The 14,987-nt window shown below is 34.5% G+C and overlaps 1 protein-coding gene across 1 annotated transcript in view; it reads left to right on the forward strand.

The window, feature by feature from the left end:
* Positions 1-13,986, forward strand: part of LOC135138367 (ubiquitin-conjugating enzyme E2 G1) — a 35,497-nt gene extending 21,511 nt beyond the window's left edge. Inside the window, exons 4-5 of the mRNA XM_064068333.1 lie at positions 13,244-13,422; positions 13,475-13,986. Of these exons, the coding sequence (XP_063924403.1) occupies positions 13,244-13,422; positions 13,475-13,552 (257 nt within the window). The 3' untranslated portion in view covers positions 13,553-13,986. The remainder of the gene's footprint in view (positions 1-13,243; positions 13,423-13,474) is intronic.
* Positions 13,987-14,987: the final 1,001 nt, after the last annotated feature.

Here is a 14,987-nt window from a genome sequence, read left to right on the forward strand (position 1 = left end):
CGTGACGTTTAATAAAAAACTATTTTAAACTAAGACAAACGGCTTTTCGTGCATGGCAAACTTTGACTAATTTCTTTTTCAATCTCTCTGTATTAATAACACAGTAGAACAGTGTTTTTGTTACATATATATTCTCAACATGGTCGGAAAGGTAATTTTGTGCTGAACAACTCTTAAAAGAGATAATATACCCATGTCGTCAAAAAAAAAAAACAAATTTTTATGTTCGTCCGGTGAACAATTAGAAAAAATTAAATGAATTCTAATTTTACATAGAAAAACGCGTACTAAGCACTAAAAAAATGTTCCACAGATTTCTGTCGACAGATATTTAATTACGTCTACGAATATTTAAGCGGTCTAGAATATGTAGAAGGATCTAACTCTTTATAAAAGCCTCATGTATTCGGAAAGAATGAATACTTGCGTCTTTCTCTTAAATCTTTCTTCGACTTTCTTGATTTCTCGATGAAAAGATTATCAGTAAAGAAAACGTTTGTTTCCTAAAAATTCACTGATCACTAAGCTAATTGATTCCCAAGTAAATTTTTCCGTATCATTCAAATAGGCGTAGAACATTTGATACTAATATGAAAACTGAAATTCACTGTAATCTTTTAGTTTTTACCTTGGTTTATGTTAGCAGCAGAAAGCTTAGGAAATATTGTTTTCAGATGTTGAAATGCTTTCTCTCTTGTATTTCACTTACATAAGAAGCACATATGATTGGTATATCTAGATTGGAAGCCAGTTATTAAAGCTACAATTTTTAAATCGCCTTTCAAATTACACTCAATTTTTTTTATCGTTAATACAGTTTAACAAGTGTTGAATATTCTCATATGTTTCTGCAGTTTGTATGGAGTATGTAGTCGGCAGTACTAGATATTTATTCCCATTATGCAATAGTAGAGTTCCCTCAAACATATAAGGCGTTTATGACTTCACACCAATTTGACTCCCATTATAATTCAATAGGCCGTCACGACCGGATGTCTTAAACCCGCTCACCGATACCTACCTGAAAAGACCTTTTCTGGTAAAAGCACAGGGCAGGACTGAGTTTTGCATTTACTGACAACTGCGCTTTTCGATTTTTTTATTTTAAGTAAAAACAAAGTAACTTTGTACTCAATCATTTTTTATTACAGCAAATTAGTTAGAATTTTGACATACACAACTATTTACTTATTAACTACTACTGCTTATTTATTGATCAAAAGAGTCACTGTCATCATCACTCGACTCTTCTAAATTAACAATTAACGGTTTTATCAACCGTGCCCTGTACTGGTTTTTCCTGAATTTATTCTTCAAGAAGGCACTGTGTTTTGTAGTTTCTGCTATAAACCGCATTTCTATTTACAAATATATGTTTTCGGATCATCGGCAAAATTTTTTGCTACAATTTTTCGAAAAGTATTTAAAAATAAATTGCTACAAAAATACTAATTAAATGGCCTATTATGATTAATTTTTATTTATTTGTCACTATTTAGTGTAAGACAATAATTTTTAAAAATTTTATTTATCTATGTATTTTTTATTAAAAAAAAAAGCTTGATAAACCTGTTTTTATGATTTGTAAATAAATTTAGTTGTGTTATTACTAGAGATGTACCGACTGTAGGTCTGGCCGACTAACCGACTAGCCGATTGTTCGGCCAGTAAAAACCGACTAGTCGGCTTTGCTAAAACCGGTTTATAAATGCGACAGTGTGTTTTTTTTTTCTATTTCTCTGGCTACCTTAAAGGTTTGTTCTATTTTAATAAAAGAAATCACTAAAGTTCCTTTGTTTTCCAAAAAATGTGTTAAATTTGTTTGGATAATTTTAACATTTAATTTTTTTAGTAACTCAGTACAAAAATAAAGAATAACACAATTTAAATTCAATAATTGAGGTTCTGTAAACCGGGTTTAATTGTTTTATATACTGTTTTAATTTTAATAAAAAAAGCCGACCGATCGTCTGTTTAGCCGACTAGTCGCCGACTGCAGCCGACGATGAAAAACGGCCGAATAGTCGGCCACTGGTCGGTACATCCCTAGTTATTACACTTCTTTTTAAACTTTTGGAGGATATGCAACTGCATATCTCTGCATATATTAATAAAGTTACAGCATATTTGCATACTTTTCGTTCTCTAGTCATGTATTATTTTTAATATAACAGCAATATGAATGTACCCTCTGGATTTGAAACAAAGGACGGTGACATCGTCAAAATTATTTGATTTATCAAAAAACTTAGTGGACCAGTTTTACTTATTACAAATTTTATGTTTTTTGCTTTCAGTATCTTAATAATATTTTCAAATGTGCAGAATAATGATTAAATAATTAAGGTACGGAAGAAACGTTAAAAACAAAATTACTCTTAGTTCGGTCCTTCGCGTCTCGGCCGTCCCTGGCACGTGGCATGGTTTACATTTACTAAGCTTTATGAAGGGTCGGCTGTAAAGTACTTTAAACGTCAAAGCCATAAACGCCTTATAGGTTTGAGGAAACTATACCCCTTTTTAATAATAATAATAATAATAATAGTAATAGCATTTATTTCCAAACAGTATACACCATTTATAGGACAACGCATTGAATAATACCTACATAGTATAATGCAATTAACAAAATAAGAATTAATTAATTATATAATTGTGAAACAACTTAATTATGAGTGAAACACAAACATGCAAAAGAATCTACAGTTTATGTGCAATATGAACTTTAACTGGAAAATTAAAAAAATTGTTCTACTGTGTAATTATTACAAGTATAAAAAGAGTTTACCTCCTTCCAGCATGTACAAGTTTCATCATCTTCCGCTTTTTCTTCTGTCACCACAGTTTTTGATTTTTTACTGTGTACACCCACTATTTTAAAAATGGAATACTTTCTCTAGCTGGAAAGTAAGAAATAAAAACCATTTTTCAATGGTGTTATTTATGTACAATGTACCCGTTCCTATCTGTCTTATCAGCTCCATAAGCTACTCCTGCTAATACCTTCTTGGAAGTCCCGTGTCGGGGTGGCAACTTGTCTCCGTCTTTGTGAGAATGGTTGAAATTGTACTTATGGTTTGATAATTTACTTTTTTTAATTTGTAATTTATATAAAAAATTGATGAATTGAACGAAAACGAAAAGAATAGCGGGCTAGCGTAAAATATATTTTATTTAATGGTTTTTGAAATTTTTAAAACGGTCAAAATTAACGATCATATTTCGTTCTAAGTTTTAAACGTTTTTTGCATTTTTTTAAATAACGAAAGTTTTTTTTCAAAAATATGGAAATAACGGGCTAGTGGGTAAAAAACTGTATCGGAAACAGTTGCCATATTTTTTCATCTATTGACCCTTTTCCTGTATATTATTACAAAGATGTATCGATATGTAAAACTTCCATAGTGACTTTCCGTGCGCACGCATCTTCAAAACCACGTTGGAAATAGTATTCGGCACTCCGGCAGCAGAGCAAAGGCCTGTGACAACAAGCCGCTTTGACAGAATGCAGTCGGAAACACATGCGTAATCTGTCGCTCATTGGTTAATTTTAACTTGGCGCTGCAGAAATATGACTTTGCCTGCGCAATGTTGTCTCACTCTGTATCATTGGAATTTATATAATGTCTACTCGCTTGTCTTACAGGATAAGGGTCAATTAAAATAACAAAGAAAAAACGTTTGAAAATTTGTGGTTTTGGTGGCTTTGATGCCAAGGCACCTTAAGGTAACTGACCTTTCTTATACTCGGATTAACAACTGTATTGACCTATGTTTTTTTGAAGCTGAACATATGAAATAAGCATGGGGTTTGTTTAAGAGTTACAAAGATGTATCGATATGTACAAGATATGCATAAAAATAACAAAAAAAAAAAAAAAACAATCCAATCACTACTATGTTTTCATGATGAACCCGTACATATTGTTTTGTGGTGGCATTTATGTAAAAGTTATTTCGACATCTTCACTGGACTTTTGACGTATAATTGCTGTACAGTAAACCAAACTACAGCTTGCGCATTTTATCGTGGCGAAAGCCAATGAGTCTTGTGTCCACTTGTGACATGCGCAGTATAAGATCGGTACCTTTGGTAAACGGAAAATTGCCAACTGCAAGGAAGAAATTTAAACAAACAGAAAAATTAACCGGAGTTTGAGTCAGTTTTAGCCCTCCGGCGATCGAGTTGATCATTGTCTAATCACTTTTTAAGAGTATTTTGTAGTTATGCAACCAACAATAATTATAATTACAAGTGAGTAGAGAATATATAAATTTCAGTGATACAGAGTGAGACAACATCGCGCAGGCCAAGTCAGATTTTTGGAGCGCCAAGTTAAAATTAGCCAATGAGGGACAGGTTACGCATGTGTTTCCGGTTGCATTCTGTCAAAGCGGTTTGTTGTCACAGGCATTTGCTCTGCTGCCGGAGATCATTTTGAAAGACCTTGTATATATGAATTTGTGTATTTTTCACAGAAAACCCCAATTACAGCAAACATAAAATTAAAAGAATAAATTTCGGTCGGGTATTCTAAATAAATACAAAACTAGTTGGTATAGTACTTACATATACAGGGTGATTTTTTTTAACCTGAAACATTCAAAATAAGCATTATACGAAAAATTATCCAGAATCAAAATTTAATCAAGCCGCGGGGGAAATACATTAGGTTCCCCCTCTCCTTGTAGGTGGGGCAGGGGTTAACTTTGAAAACTTAAATGAGAACTGCTATTTTTAATTGTAGATTCGGAGTCTATGACTAAAAGTACGTATGATTTGTCTGAAATATTTTTTTCGATTCGCAACAGATGGCGCTGAATAGACGACATTCAAATTTTTCCGATTTGTACTACTGCGTACTTATGCATACGAATCGGCAACACGTTGGCAATAAAAAATACCACGTTTTATGTAAGTATTCGAAATTCGTTGTCAAAAAGAAATCTGGCGAACTAAGATCTGGTAATCTGGCAGGCCAATTTACCGGACCAGCTCTACCGATCCAGTAACCATTGAAATCGTGATCAAGTACTTCACGTGCTACCCTCGACTAGTGTGCTGGACAACCATCATGTTGAAACCACATGTTCTGTCGCACTTCTAATCTCAAGTTTTTTAGTAATGCTTTTTTTTAGCAGTTCATTTTCCAAAATATCTCGGTACATTTCACCATTCAAGTTGCCTTCAATAATGTGGCAACTCATTTTTGATTATTTACAATGAAAATGTGGTATTTTTAATGGCAGAATTGTATGCATAGGTTCTCAGTAGGGGAAATCATAAAAAAAAAAATTAAACAAACCCTACGTACTTTTAGCCGTAGAATCCGAATCTGTAATAAAAATTTCGGGTTCCTGTTAAGGTTTTAAAATGAAAACTTTTGACGTTTGAAGTTTAAAAGAGTTGTCACGTCACATCCAGTGTTATACCCGTAGTGTCAAAACTGACAGAACTAAAATAACTATTTCAGCAATGAGATAGAAAAAAGTAATTTTTCAAACAAACTCAAATTAATATTGAGAAATTAACAATTCATTACCGAATTTTACAAAAATACGTTACAATACTTGAAAATATTTCACATTTTGTGGTAGTGGAATGAGATTGATGCCCAAGATTTTCAGATCGCGACTTCATATAAAAAAATTATGACATAGTACTGATCCTAAATAACAAAATTAAGAATAACACATACTAATGTGCTGAAATGAATCAAAGTGAATATTATAATAAAAAGAAATTATATCAAATATGTGCAAAATTTGCAAAGTGATTAATCAGACCGAAGGCTAGACAACCCGTTGGGAAACTGTAGACTGCAGTTTCGATCTTGTTTGATCTAATCAGTAGAGCACATCCCATCGAGTTGTCTAGCATCGGTCTAGGACAATTCGGCGCGGCCGACTTGGCGCGAGACATTTTGGCGCGAGACATTTTGGCGCAGGGACACTTTGGCGCAAGCCATCTTGGCGCGGATGAACTCGCACCAAAAAAAGTAGATATTAATATACAAAAATTGCAGCCGTTGTTAGCATAACCTAATTTTTATAGTCACCAACGCGTGGAGGGGTAATGCCGACTTTTTAATGGACACACGGGCGCTTCGCGCCCTGCTCATTATAAACATACTCCTAAACACGGAACATCTTGCTCCGTGGATCATTTAGTTATTGGAATTTGGGCGAATGAAATTGTGTATTTGGTTGCCTACACTTAGCATAAATAACACGCTGCCAACCACAGTACGAACAATAAATATTTTTTATATTATATACCGACGTACTCGCTCGCGCCAAGTCGGCCGCGCCAAATAGTTCCATTCCGGTCTAGCATTAATTGTGTTTCGCTTGTGTGCTTAAGCTTAACAACCAGATGGTGCTAACATCTCACTGACTTTCGCAAAATATTGGTTTTACTAGTTGGCATCACAATAAATGCAAACTATTAACGTGACTTAATTCTTAACGCAAGAAAATTAAGCACTTGAAAAGTTATGCGCATTCAATTTGACCCTTAATTAACCTAAGCAAAACTTTGATAGAATCAGACGTTGTGGCTTCAAAGAATGTTGAATTTAGATAGTAGTGAGTGTCCATAACCTCTTTGTGGATAATTATTGTGATTTTGAAGATAATAAACACATTTAAAAATCGTATTTATACAGACTCAATGTAGTTTATGTGCAGCTTATCTAGTATGTCCCCGGATTGAGTTCATGGGGAAAAAACTTTATTTTCTATTTTACAATTACAGGAATCATATTTTTGCTTAGTTCAAAATAAATAAATCTACATAAAACTGGATCCTCTTTGGCAATTCAATTACATATCTCCAAATTCGCGATTTAGCCAATTAACAACAATACGAGCAAAATGCGTTAAGCCAATCATCCTGTTGAAAATACATTAGTAAGGCCCGCTTTTACAAATCGTGGATAAACATGGGAATAGTTTTCCAAGGTATAAATATATACCGTCATTAACGTTAATATTCAATTTTATTCCAATTTTTCTCGGTGAAGAGATTCATGCATGAATGTGAATTACGCTCACAATGTTCATCTCCTCCTGGATCTTTACAATAACATTACCAAGGCAATTTTTGAAGTTTTAATTGCAGATTTATCCGTTCTGTTTTGAATTAAGTTAAAAATGTTATTCCTTTGTCATATTTTATAAAATAGAAAATGATTTTTTTTTCCTTTTGCGAACTCAATCCGGGGACATATCGTAGGTGGGATTCCAGATCATGATGCTACATACGAGATGGGATCTCACCAAAGCGTAGAATAGTTTAAATAAAGTATCAGTGTTAGTGAAGTCTACAATTTCTGTACTTGAAACCGTACATTTTAAACGATGTGTGTTCCGCTAAGTTGTCTAAGTAACCACCGTTTTAGAGTATACGCTATTGCATGAAAGGTGATACGATAATTCTCTTTTTCCCCTCCTGACATGTAAACAAAACATTCACACACGTTTGACATGCCGCGTAACAGTGACTTTACGCACCAAATATCAATTTACCGTCGCTTTACCGCCTTTGGGTGCCAAAGTAACCCAATATGCATTAGCCTGTAGAAGCTCTAATAAAAAAAGTTCTATATAAATAATAAAAGAACACATACTAGAACACTACTTTAATCATGTTTTGCTCAATTAAAACTTTTGAATTAGAAAAAATGAATTATTTAAAAAACAAGGCCAACTAGATTCATATCGCTTAGCGCTGTATAAGGCCTCGTCACTCCACTGAAAATTGGGTTCCAGGATAGCAAGCCATGGAATCCCGAAAGTGGTGTCATCTATTCTCAAATTACGATACTGTATTTGAAATGAAAACAATCATGTTCGTCAAGATCATTATAATTATTTGTGATAATTACTATCACCGGTTCCACGCTGTCACAATTGTCATATCGAATCAATCTTTTGCTACTTTTGTGTGTTTTGGGTTTCTTGGTCGTTTGTTCTCGTTCTGTATTTATATTGTTATTGTTAAGGTTCTCTTGGCATTTTGAATGGAACAAACAATTTAATAAAAGAACGCTTGTATGCAGAACTACAAAATTTAAAGCACCCTGCACAAAGATTGTGTTCCTTGATTATTGACGACATGTCAATAAAAGGGAAGATGATTTATAGTAGAGCAGAAGACCACATTTATGGACTGGATAGTAATTCAAATTCTATCGGTAGTTAACCAAAAATTGCAAACAAAATGGCATGTTTTGTAATTAATGGCTTATCAGCACGATTTGTTATTCCAGCTGGGTATTTTTTTCATTCCACATTACAAGCTGCAGATTTCTATTCATTAACTTTGCAAGTTCTCAAACTTCTGACAGACTGTGGATTTCTAGTTTTACGCATTGTTACGGACAATCATCCCTCTAATGTAGGACTGTTCAGAAATTTATGTGGAGGAACACTCAGATATTACATTGAGCATCCATTTCTTCCACCAATGCCTTTATTTCTTTCTTTTGATTTTTGTCATGCGATGAAAAATGCAAGAAACCTTTTTTTGCACCATAATATGAACTCCTCAGCTGGCATCATTTCTTCGTCCTATTTGAAATCCTTATATGGCCTACAAAAGGAATGGCCTGTGAAACCTGTCAGGTACCTTACCAAAAAACACCTATTTCCAACAAATCTGGAGAAGATGAATGTGTTGCGAGCTGTACAGGTTTTTTCACCGCCAGTTACTTCAGCGCTTAAATTATTAAAAGAAGATGGATATGATAATTTTATTGATGCTGATGGGACTATCTTATACATGGAAAACATGTATCATTTCTTTCAAGTGCACAATGTTTCAACTCGCAGACACTACATTCATGCCCTCGATAGCACTGTTGCACCATATGTGAACGTTTCGGACGAACGACTTCACTGGTTGAATGTGACTTTCCAACATTAAGTCAAGGATATTTAGTCTACTTCAAGCAGGACTGGTTATTCAGGCTTAAGCGACGAAACGGCACATGCTTTGTGTTTCACAGCAAAAAGCACATTTTTGTGCATTCAGTTTCTTCTTAAACAATCTGGATTTTATTATGTATTAACTAGATCATTCAGCTCGGACGCAGTTGAAGCAACATTTTCCCATATTCGCCTAAAAGGAGGCTCAAATGACACCACTGATGCTCGTGCTGCAGAATATGCTTTACGGCAAATTCTACGAAGTGGCATTTTAAAATCATCTTTATTTGCTAACACCGCAAGTACTGTTAGTCATGTATCTTTGAATCAACTGTCTCATCAGAGAAATCAAACAGCAGAGGACCAACTTGAGGAACTACTTCTGCCTGCAGATTTACGTTACAAAATTGATAGTTTAAAACGGAATCAAGTACCTGAAAGTAACCTCTACTCTGCATCCATAGCTTTCTTAGCTGGATATGTAATTCTTAAGCTGCAACAAAAAATTCGATGTGATAATTGTATTGCACCATTAGTATCAAGTACAATACCTGGACCTCTGCTAAAATTAATAACCCTTCAAGACCATGGTGGCTTAATACACCCAAGTGAACTATTTGTGGGACTTGTAAAGCAAATAGCCGATGTCATCCAAGAAATTTTACCACACTTAAGTTTTAACAAAACATGTGACCACCTGATTAAGCTCTTACAACCAAAATTACTAAAAAATCCATTACTACCTTGCGTTGAACACCAACAAGACCTCAGCGTGATCATTATACTAACAGTAGCAAAACTGGTCTTGTCGAATATACAAGGTGATTGCGAAATACATCCAAAAAAAAAATGGGGAATAGCTCACAATATGATTATGTCACTGGGTAAAATTCACGGTCCTAAGTAGTAGCAGTGTCTAGAAAAAATTATTTGAAATTAAATGTAAATTGTTGTACGCGCCGCTGGACTGTTTTGTGACCTACATAATTACTACAATGAATGGAACAGAGCGAGTCGGTTTAAGAACCAAAAAAGTTACTTTATCAGGCACTTTTTTAATCGCAACGTGAAAAACACGAAAAGGGTCAGTTAGCATCGAGCGGTCGGTGAAATCGGTTTATGGTGGAGTTTTCCCATGCAGATTGTGTCGATATGGTAATTGGTGCATCAGTGGTACAACATCTCCGAGATCATGGTACCTTCAACCTCAAACTCACGATCGTGGCCGTGATAGGACAGAAAGAAGAAGTTGGATTTTCACAGCTTGTAGTGCATCCTACATTAAAAGAATACGGCCACATCCATACCATGTTGACAAAGTACAGGGTTTGGAGCCCGCTGATTATCCACGTTGTGTAACTCACTTTTTGTCCGATGGAATTCCACATACTCGTCAACAAGTACGATTTCAAGAGACGGTTTTCGATAAATGTGTATCAGTTGGATGAAACAGTTCGTTTGTGGAAATCAACAGTGTCCAGAAATTATCGAAGAGCTTCAACAAGTGAAAGTGGCAGCCGCTACTCCGGTGTTTTTTTACCTATCAACAAACCTCTTGCGACGCTCTGACGCCTGTATTGCTAGTCAAGGACAACATTTTCAACATTTCGTGTAAAAAGGTAGTAGCATTCTAAGTTGCTCTTATTTCTGTTCCAATAAACAACGTAAAATCGTTGTGACAAGGACCAAACATCCGTCAGAATCAAAATTACCAAAAAACTTTCACACTGACCTTTAACGATGAATGAGTAAATGAATGAACGAATGATAAGCAGCAAAAAGTCGGTTTTACTTTTAATTGAAACTGAAAGTGTTTAGGTCGTTTTTATTCGAACGTTTTTCCAACTCTGTTTACAAGGTGGCTCAGTGCCTTCGTATCGAGGGTGGTTCATGGGGGTTTTGCCCCATTCGATTCTTAATTTGTTTTTTCGATATTTCGGCTCTACTAGGGTGGGGGATGCCGTGGTTAAAATATTTGCACTTATTTCGCAGTCACCCTGTATGTCTAGAAAAAACAGATTCTTTAAAAAGAAAAATAATAGACAACAAACCCCAAAGCAGGAAACTATTGAAGCTTTAATAAATGGTTTATTCTTATTATGGTATTATTTCTTGCTTGTTTTGAGTTTCTATTTAACACTGACATCAACCACTTCTGGCAGTGACACTTGGTCACATCACAGTGACAGTGACACTTGGTGTTTGGTGGCATATCAAAGTTGTTTAAAATCCCACAAGGTTGCTCCACTTTCGGTACGTTTGATAGGAACTTTAAAAAGCGCGAGTGACGAGGCCTTATACAGCGTTTAAGCAGTATGAATCTAGTTGGCCTTGTTAAAAAAAATCACATGGCGCCATCTCGTTGCTGTCGGTATTATAGATTCCTTCAGTAAACATCAAGTCCCGAAACTGTCACTTCATTTCTTGCCATTTCGGAAAATATTTTTAAAATGAAATATTTTTTAAAATAAACTCAATGTCGGGGAAAAAATTGAATACAATTTTCGTGCGTTAGGCATTTTGCAGGTTTCGGTCCCATGCCACCCTCCGCTTCGCGTCGGGTGGCAAATTAGGACTTCAACCTGCAAAATGTTACCTACCGCACTCATAATGTAAATAACTATATCTACGTGAAACCCAACAGGACGCTAGAAATAAAACTTGTTCGTCACTTTACTGAATTGTGGTGCAATTAATAATAAATATTTTAAAGATTTGCTTTCTTTTTTCTAAAATCGTATTACATTAAAGCAATATTTTTTTTCTATGTCTATTACCGAAACTACGATTTTCCCCATAGATTGCTTTGTCAGAAAGTGTAGGATTACATTGACGTTTCAGTGCATGCATGTAAAGTGCACGAAAGTACATTGCCAAGTTGACACATGCACTTTCGTGCACTTTACATACATGCATCCTCTGTTGATGCCGAATTAAGTGCGTGATCGTGGCTTTTGTTTTTTGTTTTATCTAGTATATCAACATACCTATCAATTAGATAAGGAGAAAAAGTCGTTTCGCTAGGAAGACGAATAAAATGCAGTTTTTTTGCGAATTCTATTGTCAACTTTACAATCCTCATAAATTATTTAAATACACAAAAGACATGAAAGATTGCTTTAGCATATTCATCTAAAAATGTGTCATGCATTTTTTTTATTTAGCGTAAAAAAATAATGAAGGTTATGAGGCAGAACTTCATTTAGTACAGTGGGTGTATTGCAGGCCTTTTTTCTTAATTCTTGAAATTTCTTCGAAACTCGGTGATTTTAACTGTCCTAGTTTTACGAGAAAGTAAGATTATCAGTTCTTCTTTGTAAAAAGATCTTGTCTGTCGATCACAAATATGTATATATATATACATATATATTTTTAATGAATCGACAGCAATAATAGCATTCATTCTATAACTATAAGATTCCATATATTTTTCGACTGTTCGTCAAAATTACAAGAAACCAAACATAGTCACCAGAAAATTTTGGAACTAAATAAAATGTCAAAGTTTGAATTTAAAAAGTTCAAAATATTTTAAGAGAAGAACCAAGAGAATTAAGCGAATAAAACTAGTAAGTAATGTTCCGATTTTCCGAAAGACGAATTCAAAATGACTATCTTAACAATACTAGAAGAGAAAACGTTGACGAATGTCCATACTTTGACATAGTATAAACAAGATAAGAACACAAGATATATAAAAAAAATGCAAATGTGGTCATTATGGTAGCAGGCAAATCATACTCGTATTAGCAAAGTATTTTGATTGTACGACAAAATTGCGAGGATGCAGTTAAAATATTGATGAATAAATTTAACGTTTGAATCAAGAAACTTGTGTTTATGAATTGTTAATACGGTGTTGTCTGAAGGACTCGGCATGAGTTTTTTTTTTTGACTTACTGGACTTCACACTGATAACCAGCCTGAGGTTATGTGACCGCTTGAGAGTAACTCACACGAGAATTCTGATTTTGATTTTATACCGTCTTTAGTGTTCAGTTGCGATTCTATATTTCAAAGTTCTATCGCTGCAATTAATTGAGACATTATTATAGGGAATCATCTAAATAGACTTTTCGAAGGTCGCACTTCGAAACGTGTTCGTGTTGTGGCAATAGCTCTCGCGACTGAGGTAAACGTAGTTTTGCTTATCCATTTGAGGGCAGACTCCAGTGGCCGACTATGGTTATGTTGTGCCATTGTAAGGGCTGCTGCTTTCGGAAGTATTTCGCCCAAGTGGACACGTACCCAACATTGTTACAATATGTGTATCTCTTGTAGACTTGTAACTAAAATATTTTTTCTCCTCTAGTTGATAAAAATGGCGACGTGTGTATATCGATTCTGCACGAACCTGGAGACGACAAATTCGGATACGAAAAAGCGTCAGAAAGGTGGCTGCCAGTACATACAGTAGAAACTATTTTAATATCGGTAATTTCAATGTTAGCTGATCCGAACGACGAATCACCAGCGAATGTCGATGCTGCAGTAAGTATTCGAGAAGCAATTTTCTTATTTTAATCACGTACTTTTATGACAGAAAGAATGGCGAGAGATGTACGGGGAGTTCAAACGAAAAGTAGCGCGGTGTGTCAGGAAGTCCCAAGAGGAATGTTAGTACATTAAACCAATTAATTAAAAAATAACCACCAATAAAACGGTTTGATTCTTGATTTTTTTAAAATTCGCATTTTTTCTGTTGTGTTTTTTTTTTGTACGTGTGCATTAACCTGGAGTCAAATCAGTTGGTTCTTTTCGAGATCTCACAGAGATTGGTTTTATTTTCCTTGAACAACTGTCAGGTTGCTTTTTTATTTGATGTTCTTTAAGTTATTGGTTAATTTTAAAGCATATTTCAGCGTGAATGTGGTATTGTAAGCGGAAAAATGATTCGTTTTTGTCTCTGAACGAACGTCAGATTCAAATGTTGTCTTAATTGTAATACTTAAGACATTTGTCGAAAATACACTACTTGTAATTGCTATTAGATTATGTAAATTTCAACTGTAACACTGTAGGTATCATAAGTTAAGTAAATTTTATTAATAAAAAGCATCATTATTATTAATCACAGAAACAGACTTATCCCGTTGGCGTTAACTTCGTATTTACAAACTGTTGTGCAATTTTACAGTGGACTTTTTTTAAATGTTAGTATGAAAGAAAGAAGAAAAAAGAAATGTGGACCAAGGGAACTTCGTCGGCAGCTCCATTTAAGTAAGTAAGTAAGTAAGTAAGTAAGTAAGTAAATTCAATTTACAATCTGTGTAAGTATGTATGTTACTCATATATTGGTTATTTTATTATATGGGTTATTCACAGGTATACACATATCTAGAGACGGACAGATGTGCACTACAGATAAAGCATATATGCATTTGCGTATGCCTTAAAAACCAGGCATAATATGCACTAATATATGCATTAAAAATTGGGCAACATATGCAAAATATATCCCTTATAAACCCAAAAATAAGTGTGTTCTCTTGAAATTGTATTATGCGTAGCCAACTTTAAATTTTGGCTTATCGCATGTTCGTATAATCACGAACGATACAAAATTTTGAACACATGTTATTAGCATCTGATTTCAACTTAGCACCTTCGAAGATACGTTAACGCATGATGAAAAACTGAACCGAGTCTCAACCTCCGTTATAACTGTTAATTTATGTGTGTAAAAAAGTGCAAAAATAAAAGGCCGACTATTAATTGACTTAGAGGGTAACAGGGTTTTATGTATATGTTACAGCTAATATCCGAAATCCGTTATTATGCATAATAACTAGACATTTTAGGAATTATGCGTAATAACTAAACTTGTCAGCTATTATGCATAATAACCGGAAAGATTAGGAATTCTGCGTAATAACTGAAATTTACACACCACGACACGACCTGTTGTCAACACAATTTTCTCATAATTGCCCGATTTTTGTGTGTGTGTGTTTTTTTTTATTTCTATCGTAATCCACAGTTAGTTGCGATATTTGTCGTGGGCTTGTTCATTCTGAATGTGCTGGATTATCCAAAACCGAAGTGGACTGCTTTCG

This window comes from Zophobas morio, unplaced genomic scaffold, assembly GCF_036711695.1.
Source record: "Zophobas morio isolate AGI-343-1 ecotype UQ-CSIRO unplaced genomic scaffold, CSIRO_AGI_Zmor_V1 ptg000030l, whole genome shotgun sequence".
In the NCBI taxonomy this organism is placed as follows: domain Eukaryota; kingdom Metazoa; phylum Arthropoda; class Insecta; order Coleoptera; family Tenebrionidae; genus Zophobas; species Zophobas morio.